Source organism: Ciona intestinalis, chromosome 2 (genome assembly GCF_000224145.3).
Source record: "Ciona intestinalis chromosome 2, KH, whole genome shotgun sequence".
Classification (NCBI taxonomy): Eukaryota; Metazoa; Chordata; class Ascidiacea; order Phlebobranchia; family Cionidae; genus Ciona; species Ciona intestinalis.
The window spans coordinates 7,517,981-7,537,456 of record NC_020167.2 but is presented as its reverse complement, the minus strand read 5'-3'; the positions used below and the strand labels follow the sequence as shown (position 1 = coordinate 7,537,456).

At 34.6% G+C, this 19,476-nt stretch overlaps 4 protein-coding genes across 5 annotated transcripts; 2 read left to right on the top strand and 2 right to left on the bottom strand.

Annotated features, from left to right (window-relative positions):
* Positions 1–479: 479 nt before the first annotated feature.
* On the bottom strand, positions 480–3,008 carry LOC100175326 (myosin light chain kinase A). The gene is made up of 2 exons (XM_002130154.2): positions 2,711–3,008; positions 480–2,407 (listed from the first exon to the last, which is right to left on the bottom strand). The coding sequence occupies exons 1-2, from the start codon at positions 2,814–2,816 to the stop codon at positions 840–842; spliced, it is 1,674 nt and encodes a 557-aa protein (XP_002130190.1). The 5' UTR covers positions 2,817–3,008; the 3' UTR covers positions 480–839.
* A 264-nt stretch (positions 3,009–3,272) lies between these two features.
* On the top strand, positions 3,273–8,455 carry LOC100185510 (mitochondrial carrier homolog 2). Of its 2 annotated transcripts, XM_018817450.2 has the most exons (11): positions 3,273–3,291; positions 3,358–3,496; positions 3,834–3,918; positions 4,215–4,321; positions 5,268–5,297; positions 5,654–5,719; positions 6,232–6,289; positions 6,702–6,813; positions 7,036–7,129; positions 7,442–7,630; positions 8,082–8,455. In XM_018817450.2, the coding sequence occupies exons 2-11, from the start codon at positions 3,407–3,409 to the stop codon at positions 8,178–8,180; spliced, it is 930 nt and encodes a 309-aa protein (XP_018672995.1). In that variant the 5' UTR covers positions 3,273–3,291; positions 3,358–3,406; the 3' UTR covers positions 8,181–8,455. The 2 variants fall into 2 exon arrangements, with proteins under 2 accessions (XP_018672995.1, XP_026696400.1); XM_026840599.1 differs by lacking the exon at positions 5,268–5,297.
* Positions 8,456–11,611: 3,156 nt separating this feature from the next.
* Positions 11,612–14,893, bottom strand: LOC100183149 (rab-like protein 2A). The gene is made up of 7 exons (XM_002130538.4): positions 14,692–14,893; positions 14,542–14,571; positions 14,118–14,197; positions 13,621–13,812; positions 13,126–13,223; positions 12,745–12,828; positions 11,612–12,221 (listed from the first exon to the last, which is right to left on the bottom strand). The coding sequence occupies exons 1-7, from the start codon at positions 14,775–14,777 to the stop codon at positions 12,165–12,167; spliced, it is 627 nt and encodes a 208-aa protein (XP_002130574.1). The 5' UTR covers positions 14,778–14,893; the 3' UTR covers positions 11,612–12,164.
* A 400-nt stretch (positions 14,894–15,293) lies between these two features.
* LOC100185559 (NIPA-like protein 2) lies at positions 15,294–19,473 on the top strand. Its single transcript, XM_018817191.2, has 6 exons — positions 15,294–15,522; positions 16,153–16,434; positions 16,616–16,824; positions 17,028–17,172; positions 17,699–17,769; positions 18,429–19,473. Exons 1-6 carry the CDS (start codon positions 15,453–15,455, stop codon positions 18,546–18,548), a joined length of 897 nt encoding a protein of 298 aa, XP_018672736.1. The 5' UTR covers positions 15,294–15,452; the 3' UTR covers positions 18,549–19,473.
* The last annotated feature ends 3 nt before the right edge of the window (positions 19,474–19,476 follow it).

The following is a 19,476-nucleotide window of genomic DNA, read 5'->3' as shown; positions in this document are numbered from 1 at the left end:
CTTTGCTATTCGAGTATAGGAAGCACTTAATTTTGTCGGATATCGGTGCCAAGTCTATGTGGCTTGTACTTGCGTTGTGAAGCCATATCATGACCTATACACGTATTGGCAGCCTAGTTGTAAAACTGAACTGGTTGATAAAGTGCTTTATATTAGTAATGCATATCGTGCCTACGCAACGTGCTGATATTCCCAGCTAAAACTTTTGTTTTTAACTTTGTGTCGCAACAAACAAAATATTTTAATTTCCTTGTCCTAACATCATGTTTTTACTAACTCGTCATATTTTCGATTCTACAAAAATACTTGCTACGACAGTGTACTTCTTCCTTGTTTCGCTGTTGCAGACTAAGACCTATATTTGCCACACGTTCCATAAAAGGCTGCAGAAATCCACGTATATAGGTGCGTGGGCTTATGAGTTCCTGCCTCATTCTCATAACGATTATAAATATTTGATGACATTTATAACGCAGATATGAATGCCAAAATACTTTGTTCATAATAAGACAAACAAAACGAAGACGATTGACTTTAAAATTACGCACACGACGTTAAAAGTCACGATGAAAGAAGGCAGTAACTGGCAGTGATTACAGATAAAATTAAAAAATATTAAAACCTAAGGTCACTTTGTGGTATAAACTGCAGCAAAAAAGTGAAACAACTAAACAGGTTTAATATGATTGATTTAAGGGGTGTGTGTTCGTGTGTCAGTACAAAAATGCTGGGGTAGTGTTAAAAAAAAGTGACAATTGCAAGTGAAGCACTCTATTAAATTACAAAAAGTCTTTAATTTTTGATCAATACGTTAAAATATTTAAAAAAGCAAAAACATTTTAACATTTTGAAAGTTTGGCAGTGGGTTCTTCAGCTGAAGAATTCGGAGTATGGCAACGCTTTTCTGCAGAACTTGGTAAATTTATGGTTTGGGGCAACATTTCCAATGATGCTGGTCGACTGGAGTCACTAGCACTGTCGTCATTATCAGTCGAGATTTTTCTTGTGTCAAAACTGGCGGAATGTGAACCCATGAACTCTTGATATGGCTTAATTTCCACTGTCGACATAAGTGAATTAGCAGTGCGTATCATCTCTGAATCTTGCAGCCAAGGATGTGCTACAGCTGCGCTAGTAGTTAACCTGTCATTTGCATTAAGTACAAGAAGACTGGAGACAAGGTTTTTGGCATCATTTGATACAGTGGACCAGGGTTGGTTCTGGAAACTGTAATTTGCTGACAATATTTGTTCATCGATAGATTGTCCAGTTTTGGTCAGTTCGGCACTGAAAGGTGGAAATGCAACGAGACAAACATACAGAATCACTCCAAGACTCCATAAATCAACTTGTTTTGTGTACCCTTTACCAAGACCCATATGCTGCTTTATAATTTCAGGGGCAAGATATGAAGGTGTCCCTGCGAGTGTTTTCATAAGGCTCTTTTCCTCCACTAGTCTAGACATTCCAAAATCAGTAATCTTTATAAGACAAGGCTCCTCCGTTGACATTAGGAGAATATTTTCTGGTTTTAGGTCTCTGTGTGTAATCTCATTGTCATGCAGATACTTTACAGCTGAAAGCATCTGGAAGAAATAAAGCTTCGCAATTTTCTCCGGCAGTTTTCCACCTTTTTCAAGCCTCTTAAACAATTCTCCACCTTTTGCAAACTCAAGAACAATGTACAAGTTTTGTGGCAGGTCTACCACATCATGTACACCTATTATACAAGGGTGACTCAGCTTCCTTAGTATATCTGCTTCTTTAATAACATCTTTACTTGAGGGTGATACAGACAAATATGTCTTGCTGATGATCTTCACAGCAAATTTTCCAGCACAGAATCTTTCCCACACCTCCCAAACTTGACCACATGCGCCTTTGCCAAGCAACTTATGAGTGATGTACTTCTTTGAAAACTCATCAGAAACTTCTAGATCAGAATCTTTTTCTTTATCAATAAAAAGAAATACGTTGAAGTTATTGTACGCGATCCCAATTTCATCAGATGTTTTAATAGTTTGTTTCCTTCCGGATGGTATTTTTACTCCATTAACATAAACACCATTTTGTCCTCCAAAATCCTCTATAAAGACTTGGTAAGTTTCGTCTTCTAACTTCACTCTTCTAATAGCAAAGTGTCGTTTGCTATAATGTTTGTATCTGCTTGTGCTTTTTATGGTCTTAATATCAAAGCAATAATCACATGAGTTTGCCCGGCCAAATGTGTATTGTTCATCTCTTAAATTCAAGGAATAAAACTCTGGTTGCATGGAGTGCAACACCCCCCACACAGGTTCCAATTCAACACCTTGTGAATCTGTGATCTCCTGTGTAGGAACAGTATCCGCGCTTGAAACCGTATTTCCTGACGAAGTACCGGTGCCAGATGATGATGAAACTTTCTCTGTATGCAACAGCAGATATCATGATTTAAAAGTTATAATTTTTACTGTCACAAGTGAAGAATCGCCTGGTACGTTACATATTAGGTTAGTGAAAAGTGTTGGGAGCTTGTAGTTAGACATTATTGGTTAGGGGGTAGTGGTTAGTAATTACGTTTAGAAGTTATCGGATAACATAGAAGGATTCTTCAATCTTTACTATAGAACCAATAAAACATACAAAATGAAAATATCTCAAGGCTTATAAGTCATATAAAGGTCTGTGTTGCTAACAGTGGAAATATAGTGCTTCAAATAATAAATACCTTGACTCGCAGGTAGAGAAGCAGGTGATCTCATCTTTTCTTTATCAGACTCTACAGACGATGAAGCATTTTTCTCTTTTGGTCTTTCGTCATTGGTGTCTTCCATTATTTTTTATTATTGGTATACAAAACGTATATACAATTCAAAATTTTCAATATTGTTGTTCAAAAATAACGTGGATTTGTTATTGTAAACTGATCTTAAATTTTTCCAGAAAAAAAAACGTGTTTCTGTCAAGATCGTGTTGTTGTTTTGCACCGTGCTGCCAGGTCGAAGTTCATGTTCACTTTTTGGGGTTTAAAACCTTACATTTTACCAAAAAGCAATCCTAATAACAAACTTTTGCTATAAAGTAATTCAGTTTATTTAAGTAGTTTAATGTAGTTAAATGTTAATTCAAAAATCAGGGTCATTTGTTTACAGAATTTATGTTTAAGGTTAAACATCAGCTGGCATCACTGTAAGAGGAATCAGTGAAGCGTATAAAAAAACCGGCAGGCAAACGGTGTAATTCTATTATCATTGCAGGTTTGTATTTACTCATCAACGTCCACGTTTAAACGAATAGCGTATTTGATTTGTAAGTAAACATACGGTAGTTTATATAGTTTCGTTAAAATATAAAAATCTGCTTTTTTATTCGTAGTTTACGCATCTTAAAAGTAGGGACAAAGTGAAATTACTGTGCAGGAAAAATGAGCGGGATTGACTGGAATTCAATTGCTGTGGGCGTTGGAATGACTGCAGTTGCCCACCCTTTCACTTATGTTAAAGTTCTTGTCCAGGTGTGTAACTGTAATATCGAAAAAAAGCCTAAATTTTGTTTGCTCAAGATTGACTAGTCTGCAAAATATGGCAGTTCCTGTAATCTTACGTGTGCAAGAATGTTATTTTTTGACTATCATTAAGAAATGGGGTATTACTTAATAAATACAGATTTGGTTCATTGTTTAATTATTTGGCGTGCGTAGGACAAATTATAACATTCATGACCAGAAGTTTGTAAACAAAATCGCCTGTGCACCTGCCATACTCTGCAAACTACCACTTCTTACTAATCAACTGTAATGCTTAAAATACTTCCATTTTATTTAATTATTATGACATGTTTTACCTCTACAGCTTGGCCATGAACCCCTTGCACCAATTCTAAGGAGAAATATGTTTTTCAGGAAACAACTTCAATATCCAAGTGTATTTGCCTATAGTAAGTTTCACGTTAACTGCAATGCATGTCTGTGTATATTCATGCATAAGCAACAAACCACGGTGGGGAGAATAAGCTTATCCTAAAGTTTTTTGCACTACATTAATCAGTAAGCATTTGAAGATCACTGTTTAAAAAAAATATAAGAAGAACCTCTGCATTTAAAGATTAACCTGAACCTTCCTATTCACCGGTTAAACACATCAGTGTTTTGTTGGATATATAAAAACTTGAGTTTAATCATAACATATAATGGTCCTGCTTACACTTTAAACTTGAACCTTCCTATTCACCAGTTAAACACATCAGCAACCAGGACGGTTACATTGGAATGTACAGAGGTCTGTTCCCTCGAATCTGTGCCAATGTTTCAACTTCACTTACATACAGTCTTGTGGGGAAGGTGGGTGATATTCTAAACATTTAATTTATACAGTAATGACCTGGTGTTACGAAAACGTAACCAACAAAAATCAAGTCCAACCACTAATGGTAATTGAGAAATATATTTCACCTAAATGGCATCGTCAGTCTCTTATTCAAATAGAATTTTATTAGCGAATTTTTTTTGAATTATATAGAATTCAATAGAATTTTATTTGAATAAGAGACTGACGATGCCATTTAGGCGATACATTAGCAACTTTATTACTGAGCTCAGTGGTTATAAACCAAGTTACACAACTCACGGTCTGATTTGCTTTATGTTCTATTCTGCATGAGTAAGGCACTGAACCCTGAAGGAATTGGGATTTAGGCTTTGGCGGGTTTGGCCCATTACCTTATGGTTTGATTTTAGATTCACTAGTATTAATTAAATAAGAGTCAAAACATAGCTATAATGTATCTAACTTCAAATTATGATTGACTTCTACTAAATATTCGGTTAAGATGCATAATTATAATGGATCTAGGCTAAAGGGTACAAATTAGTTTTGGTATATATATTTTATAAGCCAAGTCTTGCCGAAATTCCGGGTCCCCAAGAACCTCACTCATACAGAATAGAATAGGATATATTATAGATATATATATATAAGTTTTTGAATAGTGAACAATAGATCCAGTTGCAAAGCATGTTGTATAACTAAACACATTGCTTGTACTTTGTACAACCCCCCATAAAAATGGGTGCTAATGGTCCACTTATTATATAAATTCTTGGTCATCTCAATCATTTAATTACTGTAAGTAAATATAACAATATTACGATGTTTTAAACCCTGGCCTTTTTTACATGAGAACATATTTGCATGAGCGATTAATGCATGTATAGGTAACTGCTTGAGGTGCATGTATGGCTTTTTTAATTAAAGTAGTCAAACTAATTTATCTTTTTTATTCATCAGGCAGTTTTTGTAAAAGCTGAATTCGGTTCTGTAAGTTCAATGTATTTCTTTGAAAAGTGTTATTGTCCTAAAAATTTTGATAATTTTAAATTTGTAAATTTAGTAATTTGTAAATTTTAATAATTTGTAAATTTTAATAAATTAAATGTTTACAAAGTGTTATTGTCCAAATCTGCTTTTGATAATTTGTTAATACACAATCAAAATATTTACAATACTCAATTAGGTATTTCGTATCAAAATATGTCATCTATTAATTTCCTGGTGTCATTTGTGCATGAAATTTGCTTATTTACAAACTAAACATTCTACCACAATATTATTTGCATGAATTTTTTCAGCTAACCCAATTTTTTCTCGTGTAAATAATTCGTATTTTTTCATAGTCCTTGAAAAGTGAAGCTACCCGAGTTTCGGAGGAATGCACCGAGATAAAGAAAGTCTGTGACCATGTGAGTCATATTAAAACTTATTCAAATTTTCTTATGAAATATTTCATTCTTTATAAATAAGCAAAAAGTCTCAACATGACAAACACCTAATAGAGGTAAAAAATAGGCTGACCAATTTTAAAATGCATTGAAAAGTTTATATTAAACTAAAAAATAGGCTTGACAGATTTGACAAATTAACTTTTGAATTGCTTTGAAATTAAATTGTGTGCTTGGCAAAAAGACTTGAAATTGTGTTGGTAGCATACTGAAGAATATTTACCCTTGGACTACAGTCATCTATTTATGAGTCATCTATTTATTAGTTGTATTTACGACTTGAAGTTGATACCAAGTACTTTCCATAACATTAATTATTAACTCAACAGCGCAGTGTCCAGGTGGTTTGCAAATTATATTTATTTATTCACAATAAGTAGTTTGTTCTATATTTCGTCGCATTCTGAAACTATATATTTTGTCACAGACTTGTTACATTTATATCTTTTGTCAACTTATATATTTTGTTACAGACTACTCGTGAAATGGTTGCCAGATGTAGCGCTGTCATTGTGTCTCAACCTTTCCATGGTAAGCAATATACACAAGGCTGTTACTGAAACTATATTTATAAGTCAAGGTTATTGGTTATGTAGTCTACATTAGTGGCTCTTAACCTTTTTCCCCGCTACACCCTTTCAAATCACCAACCAGTTCTCCCACCCCCTTTTAAAATTGCTTATACAGAGTAAACCTATCCAAGCTTAATAATTCAGCATCCCCGCACCACTGGGACAGCTCTTACACATAAGACATAATATCCAAATATCTTGATTATGTTTTAAACAATTAACAAATGTCCATGGAAGTCATGAGAATAAGGTTTTATAATTCCTTGAATGTTCCTTGTTTACTTCTAAATGGGACGTTAAAGCAGAAAGAAATGGTGTCCCATCTTTTCCCACTACCTTATATAACTACATACTAAATACTTCATTTATAGTGATTGCCATTCGAACAATGGCTGAGTTTGTGGGCCAGGAGACGATCTACACCAACATATTCACATCAACTGCAGAAATATATCGAGAAGAAGGAATACTAGGATTTTTCTCGTGAGTTTTAACTTTTTTTTTATAATATTATTAGGTTAACACATTTAAATACGGCCACTGAAAAAAAACATAATTTTCAAGCGGCTGATAAATTCATAGAACAGAGGATCCAGGTTGCAATGAAAAGTTTGTAGCTCTATATTCTCCTAATATGCATTACTTACTACTTTTATTATTAATTTTGTATTTTATTAAACGAAAATAACCCTAAGACATTTCCAGGGGTCTCGTACCACGTTTGGCTGGAGAAATCATCTCAATCTGGTTGTGCAATCTTCTTGTCCATACTTTTAACACATATATTCTTACTGAGAATGTGAGTATATATTTATATATCTATATATATATACATCTATATATATGTGTGTGTGTTCAGTCTGTTTTATACAATTAACATATGTTGCTGTTGTGTCTTCAATTACACTTTTGTTACTGTCATCGTGTAATTTCTGTTGGATTACATTTATAACAACAAAATTTGTATATGTTATACAACAACAAAACCTCTATGTTTATTCTTTTTATTATAAAAAAAAAACTGTAAACTCAGCTGTTACTATACTTAACTTTGTAATTATCTTGGTAAATTTTTTTAAACTAAATAATAACAAAACCTATGTTACCTCAGAATGAATTGAAAGACATGCGTCAATACTCACACATGGTGATGGGGTATATCGCGCAAATCGTTACCTACCCTCTGTCCGTCACTAGCACTGTCATGGCAACCACTGGATCCCGAATAACAGCGGGCAATCCACCATTTATGCCAGTGTACAAGGGGTGGGTGGTTTGTCTACGGGATCTTCATAAAACTGTGAGTTTGGATTGGTTGTTTTTTTCTTTACTTTTATATTCCAGTGCTGCGGTTCGTTGCCAAGTGTCGCTGAGCGCGAATATTATATTCCAAATATAATATTCCAAATATTATATTCTTTTAGAATATTAAATTGCCGAATATAGAGTAAATATTGTTGTTTTTCTTTACTTAGAACATATATAGGATAATCAGATAAATTATTACTTTTCTTCTATTTTATATGCCTAACTGTTTTAAGTTTGTTTAGGATATAAAAGACTTTCTACAATTTGTAGCAGCTCTACTTGTACAAGTTGGTTTTACAGTTTATTATAATAATTTGGCAATTTTAATTTTCTATCCATAATATTCTCTGAAAATTTCTCTCCTTTCTTTCTTCACTTTCCTGATTTACTCTTTCAATGCCTTCCGCACTTTTTACAATTTTTATTATGTTTTCCCCATCCAGGGAGCTTCCAACCGCGGTTCTAGTATGTTTTTCCGGAAAGCTGTCGCACATTTCAATGCTGCTTCTGGTGTTTCCCCAATGCCTGCTCCCTCTATGTGATGTCACAAACTTATGTGTGATGTCACAAACAAACTGTGTCCTAGTGTAAGCCTTATCTGAATATTTAATGAATGTTTCCGGCTTTTTAATCTTATTCAACAGCCGGTAATGTACCATAATGCAACATAGTGGATTCATATAATTAAGAAACCTATCTATTGGTACATGCATAAGAAACGAACTTTCTAATTTATGGAATTGGTGTAAGCATATGTTGTGTATTGGACCAAGCAAAATGACCACATTGAAAAATGTGAATATATCTTAACTTATAATTTGCGACTTTTCCTTGCCTGTTAACTTAAATGCTCTGCGAGAAACTTTTTCTATCTGCAGCTTACTGTAACTAATTACACGACAAGAATTGCAAGAAAAGGCAAAGTTTTGATGTTTGTTTATACAGAAAATAAATCAGAAAAAATAAAATAGTTAAGTCAGTTGTGGCAATTCAAGTTGGACAGTTATTTACGCAGAATATATTAAATATGTGACCAGGAATTCCTTGTATGGCAGTAACCGTGTAAGAAATATATCCAAGCGTCAATATTTTGTTGTCTATACAAGCCAGCAGTTGCCTATATCGGGTGTATTAACCATTGGGGTATTTTTTTACCGTTGTCTTTATTGTAAAAGGCATCCAATTACAATTAAGTAAATCAAGCCAACTAAAAAGGATTTCTCCCATAGTACCATTATATGTACAACACATTTTTAGGAACACAAAAACTTCTGCTCTAGAATAGTCTATATAGATTACAGTGCTTGTAGTTTGGTGTTAATAAGCGAATTTATTCAAGGTTTTTGTTTAGCTTTTTCTTCGTCTTGTTAACCGTACTGTAATGTACGCTTGGGTCTTCTTTAATTTCACTCACGGCGTCCGGATCTTTCGCGAAACTGTATATAGCGCCACCGTCTGGCGTTTGTTCGTTTTTTACACCGCCGGTAGAGTTTTCTGCATCATTGTTCGCAACCTCTACGTCTACAAGACTGTGGTAAATCCCACTTCCTTCTTTACTCGTCTCATTTTCCCGGTACTCGATCACGACACTGTCGCTCCTCGTTGATTTCAGCTGTCGCTTCACGCATACAAGAATTATAACAAACGAGATCAAGGCCATCAAGACGAATGTAGCGAGCAGACCTACCAACACAGGAATCCTTTCCTTGTGGGTGTGTTCGTCCACCTCAACTCGATTGACCGCGCACACAAAGGCCAAAGGAGTTGAGCAATCGACTGCATGCAGCAAGGAATCGGCAACTGAACCGTTAGCCGTGTACAGAGCCACCCCACTACAAGTGTCGTTTGGGAAATCCCCCTTCACCCCCATTGCCCCACCGCTGAACGAAGTACCATCAACCCACTGGTATTGATCTTCCCCCACCCCTCTAACCAACCCCACTCTGAAGTAGTTAGCAAAGCATTCTGGCCCCTTGGGTGACAGACGAACCAACCTCTCCATCGTCACGTCCTCGCCAATAACAGCCAACTGGCCTTCATGCTGGGACCGACAATGTTCAACCGACTCCCAAAACTTCAGCCCAATGGCGTGGTAAAATAACTCGGGTGAATTGCCGTCGAAACCTTCAGAAACACAGCGTTCACTAGATGTCATGACTCTTGTACAAGTAAGCTTACAATTTCAGCTGAAATATAAATACTTTTAAGACACGGAATTTTACAACCGTATTCTAACGACTACAATAGACTGTTGTTAATTGTTCAAACTCGATCCGGATATTTGGACAGTCTGTGCTAGGACTATCCCAGATTACCCCATCCCACTATGTATTTATTTGAATGGCACGTTCTTATCCTAGGAAATGGCGTACCACACTGCGGGACCGGGCCCCTGACCCACATAAAATAGAATAATAGCACGTTCTTTCTTTTTAATCTACGCTGTATAAACGGATCTAAAGTCCCGAAAATATCTGCGAAGCCTAAATATTTTAACACTCTCTGCCTTTTCTTTACATTAGACCTTACTGTAACTGTAAATAAAGGCGATGCTCCTGGATTACGCGCATTGAACGGTAAATTCTCGGATGTCAGCATAGCTTAGTACGTAGTCCTGTCAGGACCAAGACCACATTTGTGTTATTGCCAGACCAACGCAGCTGTAAAACTCTGTGATAGATAATCTGATGTTAATATCGATTAAACAACATGGCATTTGCTGTGTCTTACAGTCATAAGTTATTGATCCTAAAAAATAAAAGTTATTGATCCTAAAAAATAAAACGCATGTCACTTTAAAATGCATTGCGGCGCATCCAAATAAAACCTTTTTATTTCGGTTTGGTTCAATCAGGTTCAATTGCACTGAATCTATCTCTATTAAGTCGAGTCTAATGTATTGCGTCGTTTTACTCTATTTTCCATTAATGGAACTTTTACAAACAGACGCAGCACCTTTAATTTAATTTGTATTCATTAAGTGCCGGAGATCCGTTCATAATTTAATTCAAGGTCTAGATCATACACGTTGGCTGCCAAAACAAATTACTAAAAGGTCACGTTTGTAAGAGGCTCAACCGAAGATGGGTAATGGTTTGTCTCGCGTTATTTTCTAAATTTAATAGACTTACCAACCAAGATTTAACGGACGTGTATAAATATCTGTAGATATAGTAGGGTGGGGTAAGAAAGGACAGCCTCAGCACATATAATCCACTATATCCCAATCTTTTGAACAATTAACAACGGTCTATGGGAGTCGTGAGGATACGGTATAACTCTTTGAGCGTTTTTTGTTTGCTACTAAATGGGACGAGAAAATGCAGTTAAAGGTGTCCCATCTTCCCCCACCCTACTGTATTACATGCAAATATTTCAAATAAAAAGTAGGCTATATAGCTTGAAAACGAACTGTAACGGAAAACCTTTTATAGATCACCTTTATTCTATCTTTGTTAAGTTAATGATTTAGTAAACTGAGTGAAAAAAACTGTATTTTTCGTTGTAACAGCAAAATCTCTTAAGACCCTCCAATTAACCGACTATATGAACATTTACACTGTGCCTAAACCTATGCTGCCTGTCTGTAGTATGGCCTGCGGGACAAACTGCAGCTAACGTGTTGTTTATATCCTTTCGCAACTTTTTCGTGATAGCAGTCACACATACCTTACGTGGTATTTATAAACTTGGTCTTTAAATTCATCTTACGCGAACTGACATTTGTGACGAAATGTCAAAACTCCATATCGAGGAGAGAAAAGCTTTTGAAACTGTAACTTGATGACGTAATTTACTTTTCGAAGCAGGGCCGCCGCGTACATGTATTGATTTGCAATGCAGAGGAAACAAGCGTGATTAATAAGCCCATTAATGATTTGGGAAATTGTAAGATGAACATCGCGGAATTTACGTCTCGATTTCAAATTCTGACGCCTTTCTTCTCTATTAAAGTATAGGTTACAAATCAACACACGGTTGAATACACGTTTATTAAAAACAACAGTCGGGCTGGTATGAAGGCAGAGAACTCAATTATTCATAAACACATGACGCACACCAATGGCAATGTCTATTGTACCGGAACCACATCTAATAAATAACATAGAAACACAATGAATTGTACAAAAATAGCATTTTCTAAAAATAATACAAAACAACATTGAGATTATATTTTTAAGCACCTGCTGCAAAAGTTAATTGGCTGCAGTTTGTTTCACAGAGTGGTAATCATGTTTTAAAAGGCTCTTTTGGGAGAAAATTCGAATTCCCTTTTGAAAAATTGTCAACTAAGGACAATTAATGAAAAATAACAAGATTTTAGTGGTTTTTATTCTATGTGGGTGAGGTCCCACAGCATGGCCATTATGGGTCTTAGGATTCAGGCGAGGATTGGTCCATTAATTTTTATGTTAGGGTTTATGCCAGTCTCCTATCACTCCAACATATCAGTGATACCAGGCTGTGCAGAATAAATAAATAAAGTGCCACAGTAACACTGAGTGTAATAAACTTCCTTTAAACTTTCACTCCTCTGTTTTACAAGTAATGTGAATTAAATCTTCTTCCGTGTTGCCTAAGTGCTGAAATAGATAAAAAGTAAAATATTAACAACAGTGACTAGTGACCACGCTTTTTTTTCTTCCAATTCAATGTAAATAGGTTTAACTGTAAGCGTGCTTTAACAACTGTTGTTTTGTGAATTATAACCTGTCTTTTTATTTTGAATATTTCTTTAATCTTCACTACCGTAATCGAAGAAATAATTAAAAGTTAATATTATCTTAGTTATTTCAAGTTTAAGTTGCTTCGCAATTTTATGTTATGGTATCAACTATCAAGATAAAATGACAAGTGTGAAAAAATACCTCCAAAGTATGTATTATTCTAGTGAAAAAATACCTCCAAAGTATGTATTATTCTAGTGAAAAAATACCTCCAAAGTATGTATTATTCTAGTGAAAAAATACCTCCAAAGTATGTATTATTCTAGTGAAAAAATACCTCCAAAGTATGTATTATTCTAGTGAAAAAATACCTCCAAAGTATGTATTATTCTAGTGAAAAAATACCTCCAAAGTATGTATTATTCTAGTGAAAAAATACCTCTAACTCTTGCAGGACTTGGTCAACAAAATCTGTTGGATTCTGCTTGTAGGACAAAGCTGCTTTAATAGCATCCCTGAAAACCTGTTGACAAAAACATATTGTTTAACCATATACACATTAAAGTTACATTCAATTTTGGTTCTATTTAAACAAGAGACAGGCAATAGCATTTAGGTGAAATCTATTTGGTATATTATACAATTGGACTTGATTTTGTTTGTTTTTACTTACAACCAGATTCTTAATACATTTTCGCTTACTTATTTCAGAAACCGCACAGTTGACCTAACTGATTATATTGGGATGCTTTATTTTACCACCAACCAGTTTAAATGGGCAAACTCTGCCCCAATCTTAAAGTTAGTGGAAACAGTTCACCTTTACTACATTTGTTCCATTTGCAGCTGAAACAAAATACTGAGGCAGATTGTGTTTTGTACCGAAAGCAAATGTGCGTTTTGTTACTCCAAGATCCACTGCATATAATAAAGAAAGTCAGTTTTAAACGAATGTAACTAATTGTTTATTCTCGCATGGCCAGAGAACAAAGTAGTTATAACGGGAGTGTCCTGTTTCATACACCTTGTGCCCGCTTACGAGTTACCGCGTTGGTTGTCCCATTACTGACCACTGGGTTGGATCAATTGGCATTAAGCGTTTTACAAAGATTTTCTTACCATCAATTTTATTTGCAACCAGCAAGCATTACTTTCCTCAACAGTAGTTATAAAAACAACAGTAGTTATAACAAGAGTGTCCTGTTTCATACATCTTGTGCCCGCTTATGAGTTACCATGTTGTCTGTTTTTTTTTGTATGGCTGACAATTTAGACAACCCATTAGTGACCAGAGTTTTAACAAAGATTTTCTTACCATCAATTTTATTTGCAACTAGCAAGCATGGGATGTTAGGTCTGTATTGCCGTAACTCTTTGTACCAGTTGTTGAGGTTTTTGTATGTCACTTTCCTCGTAGCATCAAACACAAGGATACACGCTTGTGCTTGGTGGTAATACGATGGATGCATGCTGGAAAACCTCTCCTGGCCTGCTGTGTCCCAGAAATCTGTTGAGCATATGATTAGAAATCTGTGACTTTTTTTTAAATGATTTTTTTGCACTAGGGAAGAATCCTCTGGTATGCTACAGATAAAGCTGGTTGAAAGTGTTAGAGGTTGGTGGTTAGGGGTTATAGTTATAGATCATTGGTAATAGAGTAGTGGTTATGTCGGTTTTGAATTTTTTATTACTAAAGAATTCCTTGGCAGCATTTTGTTAGGACTAAGTAGAGGACACTTCAACCGTACCAACTATGCACTATACTTTTAGGACTTTCAAAGTTTTGTCCTTTATTATAAAGTGAAGTCTTACCAACTGATATCTTCTTTCCATTTAGTTTTGTTTCATAGTTGAACAATGTAAGTGCATATGTTGATTGTTGTTGAGGTTTGCTGGGATTGTAGGGTTAAGGAAAGATGGTAAGGGTCAAGATAATTAGTTGTATTTGATTTTTATGATAAAATATAAAAGTATATATATTTAGGTTCCCATTACATGTTTAACTTGAAAAATATTTAAACATAAATAGCTCAATTTTGTGTTAGGTGTAGCGACCACGCTTATTTTATTCCAAATAAAGGTAAATATGTTTTTAACAGAAAACACGTTTTAACAACTATTGTTTTTTCGCTATATCTCATGTCTTTTCACTTAAAAATATTTGTAAATCTTCGCTACCGTAATCACAGAGACGTGTAAAAGTTATTATTATAGTAGCCTAAAGGTCAAAGGATACTATCCATCTACCAGAAATCGTTCAACCAGCCTGAAAAAAAAGAAAACAGAATTGAAAACGGAGACGTATTTACCAGAAAATGACTTGAAACGTTTTACCATTACAATACTGATTAAAATTCGCAAAAAAATGTTTAGATTTTTTCCTTACTTTGATTTTCCGACTGCGCTATCCCCCAAGCAAATAATTTTGAGCTTTTCAACGTCCTCACTCTTGTTTTTTATTACACTTGACATTTCGTCTTGATATTTTAGGTCGGATAACCAATTTATTGATAAATTTAAGTCGGTGGTAGAAAATGATTCAACTCTACATTTAACTTGTTTGGAATGTTGCTAATATCAACTTACAAACACAAGTGCTTTCGGCAAACTATGCAAGACGTATTTATTCGTGACCAAAATTTTTCATTTACTTAAATAAATTTTAGTCTTTATATAGTTGAATTTAGAGTCCGTATATAAAAATATTTATATACGGACCCTGGTTGAATTACATTTTGTAAACTAATTTAACTCACACCGATTTTTTTAAATGTTTATTTTTAAATTTAAAATCTATATAGTTTTTCCAATTAGGTAATTATGAACATTATAAAGGTTGGCTGTTTCACAAAAAATCCTTTAATAAAATACGCTGAAAACATTTATTTAGTTGTAATAAGACCCCAGCGCCCAAATAAAAGATTTATGTTTTCAGTCATTTCGGCTGAATTAGAAATCCCCTTAAGGGGCTTACGTCATATTATACAAAACAAATTTGTCTCGTTCAGTTTTGTTGCAAAAACTGTTTACAATCGGTTTTGTTTATTTAAACCACTATTTAATCTACTAGTGCTATGTAATCTCGGTCAAACTAATGGAGTAAGGACAAATAACTGTCAGCGGTATCATTTACATTTTAACGTGGGGATGGCAACGTCAAACGAAGAACTTGTTCTATTAAATAGCACTACAAGTTCGGCCGTCTTAAATTTTACAGGTGTTGTAACATTGTGTGTTATATAATTTTAATTTTTTTCTTTTTTGCAATTTCCTACTGGTTAAACGTTGTACCAATGTCTTTTAATATTATTGTTGCATCTTATAACATGTGTAACTCAACTGTACCTAATAAAACTATGGGTTGCAAACGGTTGCAAATATTTTTGTTGTTTCGACCAGAATCGCTACACTGCCACATCCAATAGATGTCAAATGACCATACAAGTTTAACAAACTAACTTTTAGTCTGATACCTCGAATGGTTTTTGCAGCGGCAGTTGCTCCAACCTCTATCTTATCTACCTTGGGTGGTTCAAATGAACTAAATGTTACTAAGAGACTGACGATGCCATTTAGGGCGAAATATATAACTTTTATTATACAACTGGTTGATTTTTGTCTGTTATAGTTTAGTAGCATTAGATCCTAACAACATGTAGTTCTAATTTTTTCAGCCACCACAACATGGTTTAACTTTATCATGCTATATGCTGTCTTTTTTGTTTTTAAATCTTCTTTATCGTAACCGAAGAGACAAAGTAATATTGGTTATCATTGATATTATATTTACCTATAACTTTTAATACTTTGGGTGGAACTTAAACATGTATTCCCCCCCTTTTTTTAGCCACCACAACCACACCCCACACAGCAGCATTTAATACTTATGAATTTGGGACGGCCCTTGCCGTTGTTGGTAATATATTGATCGCCATTTCATTAAATGTCCAAAAGTTTGCCCATCGTAAACGACAAGCTGAGGGAATTGTGGAAGATTCAACTTTATGTGGGAGTAATAGTTACTTAAGGTCCCCTGTATGGTGGACGGGAATAATCTTGATGGCTATTGGGGAGATTGGAAACTTTGTCGCTTATGGATTTGCCCCAGCTTCTGTTGTGGCTCCACTAGGTTAGTTGAATGTCACTACTATGTATTTTTGCATTTGATCATTTATTTTATCTTTTTTCCACTTATACACTTACATTTTACACTAAACGCCCTGTGTTTTTTAGGAATTAGCAAAACTGTAAGGATTCTGGGGAAAGCCATCCATTTTAATCTGGTATAACTTTCCTACCATAAATTACAGGATGTGTTGCTGTCCTCGCTAATGGAGGGTTAGCCGTGATCTTCAATGAAGAAAGTCTGAGGATGCGAGACGTGGTTGGAGCATCGTTTGCGATCGTTGGATCTTTCCTCATCGTGACTTTTTCCAGCAAACCAAAGATGATCCTCAACGCACAGGAGTTAACCTCTCATCTTGGTGGATGGCAGTTCATCATATATGTATTTGTGGAGGTGGGTATAATGTATAAATATGGAGTGCTGCATTATTGAACCTTATATATTATATATAAACATTTTTTGATTAAACCCCTCCCCCCCCCCCTTATTTTTTTTCTGGCTGCGCCACATGTATATTGTTATTGAGTATTGATTACACTTGAGTCTAAATAGTTCTGATCTTGTAATAAATCTAATGAGACACTCCCGTGATTCAGGTTGTGATGTTTGGAATCGTGATGTTTGTGAAGTCACATGATGTGCACAACGTGATGCTTCATCTTACGTTGGTCGCCATACTTGGCTCGTTCACCGTCATTAGTGCTAAAGCTGTTTCAGGGTTACTTGCGTTAACTATAGAAGGTATAAGATGTATGTTGAGAATTAACATGGGTGTCTTAATTCTGAACATGTGTCAATATACACCTCATGCTCGCTGTCAAGTTTATGGATATATGATATAAACTAACAAACATATATAATACATTTTCTTTGTGTGCAAAAATTGAAAAATATGAACATTTTTGTCTATTTTAAGTTTGCCTTTATTTTATTGATTAAGATTACCTATATAACTTTTTATATGCCCATATTTTATATGGATAATGTAATAATTGGTGCTGTTTTTGTGCCCTAAATTTAAAAATGGTTGTGGCAACTTTTCCATACACAACTATAGAATTTTTTTGCATTAATTAGCAAGTTAAACAATTAAAAAAAACGATTTGCTTGTTTTGTTGTCAAACCCCTTTGGCTGCTTCACTAATTTTGCAGCTGATATCGTAGATTTCAATAACCTAACATTTAGTACATGTGAATTCTCTCTTGGCACTGTCAATTATAATATAAACCAGAAGGTGACTAACTGTAGTGATTTCCTTCTGCACAGGAAAAAGCCAACTTGATGAACCAATCCTCTACATCATGGTCGTTATTATGATAGTCACTACTATATTTCAGGTAATTGATATTAGTGCAGTTCTTGTTTTGAGTAAAATTGGGCTTCTGAGTAATGGGCCAACTTTGTCCTAAATATTAGACCTCATTTCATGCCTTGCTGTAGGACCAATGTATAATTTAATGTGCACAATAACACAATGTTTGGGTAATGACCTACTTTGCCCTAAATCTAAGGTCCTATGACTTGGGTCACTGTAGGACATCACCAACGTAGAAAAGAGTGGAAAATTTGGTTGATAACCCAAACAATCTTGTCTTATATATGTATTCAATAAATACTCTGGTAATTTAAACTAAAAACAAACCAAACTTACTTGCATTGCTTGTTCATAATATTTTAACTTGTTTAATGGTGGCCAAGCTGCCAAGATGTCATTTTAAGGTTTAGACTGAGCGTCTGGGTAATTAGCCAACTTTGCCCTAAATCTTGGGTCTAAGTTTTTTAATAGTGGCCAAAATTTAATTTTAAGTTTTTAGGTACAAAAACGATTCTACATAGTCATACTATGTAGAATAAATTTAAAACCTTCTACATAATTTGTGGAATAATTTTTGTTTTTAAATTTGGTATGTAAGTAGTATTGTTGTAAAGTACATACTAAAATCCATTAACAGTTGTACTGTTGAACCACATTTGTGTAATTTCTCCTATATTGTAGGTGAAATATTTGAACGAAGCCATGAGACTATACGACATAGCCACAGTTGTGCCTATTAACTTCGTCCTATTCACCATCAGTGCTATCTTAGCTGGAACATTATTTTATCAGGTTTGTTAAATTATGGCAACATTTTTCCAACTTTTGCCAATTGTTTTCAAAGTAGCAGCTGGTTTTGGGATAATGAGACAATCCTGGTTTGAATCCCAGGACCCATGGGCCATGGCTTGCAGTGCTGTGGGACCTCACCAACACAGAATATGAATATAAGTAACAGCAGAAAGAGTATGCCCCATACTATATAACCCTTAAACCACAACAATAAGGGTAATGGACCACTCCTGGCCTATATCGTCTTATGGCACGCTACGTGACCTTACCCATATAGAATAGTTGAGCTGTTTCAATAAAATTCAAGGTTCCTTGTTATCTTGTTTATAGTCTTAGCACGTATTCTTTTATTTCGTCAACCAAATTTTCAATCAATGTTAATTAAATCATTGAACAAGTGTTGTAGAACCATTGTGTCACTGATATGTTTATTATTAATAAGTAAATCCTTTCATGTTTATGTTTTCATTTTGCCGCCAACAAGCCAGAATATCTCAGAAATAAATGGGATATTAATGTTGGTGAATATAAAACATCCTGTTTCCCTGGTTTGCAATTTGTTTGTTATAATGTTTTAGGACCTTCCTGAATCCTGTTTTAATTATTATACATTGTTAACTCTGTTGTTAGATATCTTGCTTTAAAAAAGAAAGTATATCTTCGTACATATATATATTTTTTTTAATTTTATGAATTTACATATGATTTTCTGAAAAAAAACATATAAAATTTAGATTTTAAAGTAAAACAAAACTATGTAAATTCCCCGATATGAAGTCTTAGTGAAAATGCCAACAATTAAAATCACGATAGTGATGTAAATTACTCTTCTTTATTGGCACCTCTGGTGTGGTGTAATGGGCCAACCCTGGTCTGAATCCTCGGACCTATGGCGGGCCTTACCTGTCACCCATATAGATACTCATATTTGAAACAG

Coding starts and splice junctions, on each gene's coding strand:
- LOC100175326 (XM_002130154.2), bottom strand. CDS start 2,816: ATGGAAGACACCAATGACGAAAGACCAAAAGAGAAAAATGCTTCATCG. Junction 2,408..2,710: donor TTCTCTACCTGCGAGTCAAG/GTATTTATTATT, acceptor TGTTGCATACAG/AGAAAGTTTCATCATCATCT.
- LOC100185510 (XM_018817450.2), top strand. CDS start 3,407: ATGAGCGGGATTGACTGGAATTCAATTGCTGTGGGCGTTGGAATGACT. Junction 4,322..5,267: donor CATACAGTCTTGTGGGGAAG/GTGGGTGATATT, acceptor TTTATTCATCAG/GCAGTTTTTGTAAAAGCTGA. Junction 5,720..6,231: donor TAAAGAAAGTCTGTGACCAT/GTGAGTCATATT, acceptor ATTTTGTTACAG/ACTACTCGTGAAATGGTTGC.
- LOC100183149 (XM_002130538.4), bottom strand. CDS start 14,777: ATGTCAAGTGTAATAAAAAACAAGAGTGAGGACGTTGAAAAGCTCAAA. Junction 14,198..14,541: donor CGATTTCTGGTAGATGGATA/GTATCCTTTGAC, acceptor CTACAATCCCAG/CAAACCTCAACAACAATCAA. Junction 13,224..13,620: donor AGTTGCAAATAAAATTGATG/GTAAGAAAATCT, acceptor TATTATATGCAG/TGGATCTTGGAGTAACAAAA.
- LOC100185559 (XM_018817191.2), top strand. CDS start 15,453: ATGGCAACGTCAAACGAAGAACTTGTTCTATTAAATAGCACTACAAGT. Junction 16,435..16,615: donor TTCTGTTGTGGCTCCACTAG/GTTAGTTGAATG, acceptor CATAAATTACAG/GATGTGTTGCTGTCCTCGCT. Junction 17,770..18,428: donor TAGTCACTACTATATTTCAG/GTAATTGATATT, acceptor CCTATATTGTAG/GTGAAATATTTGAACGAAGC.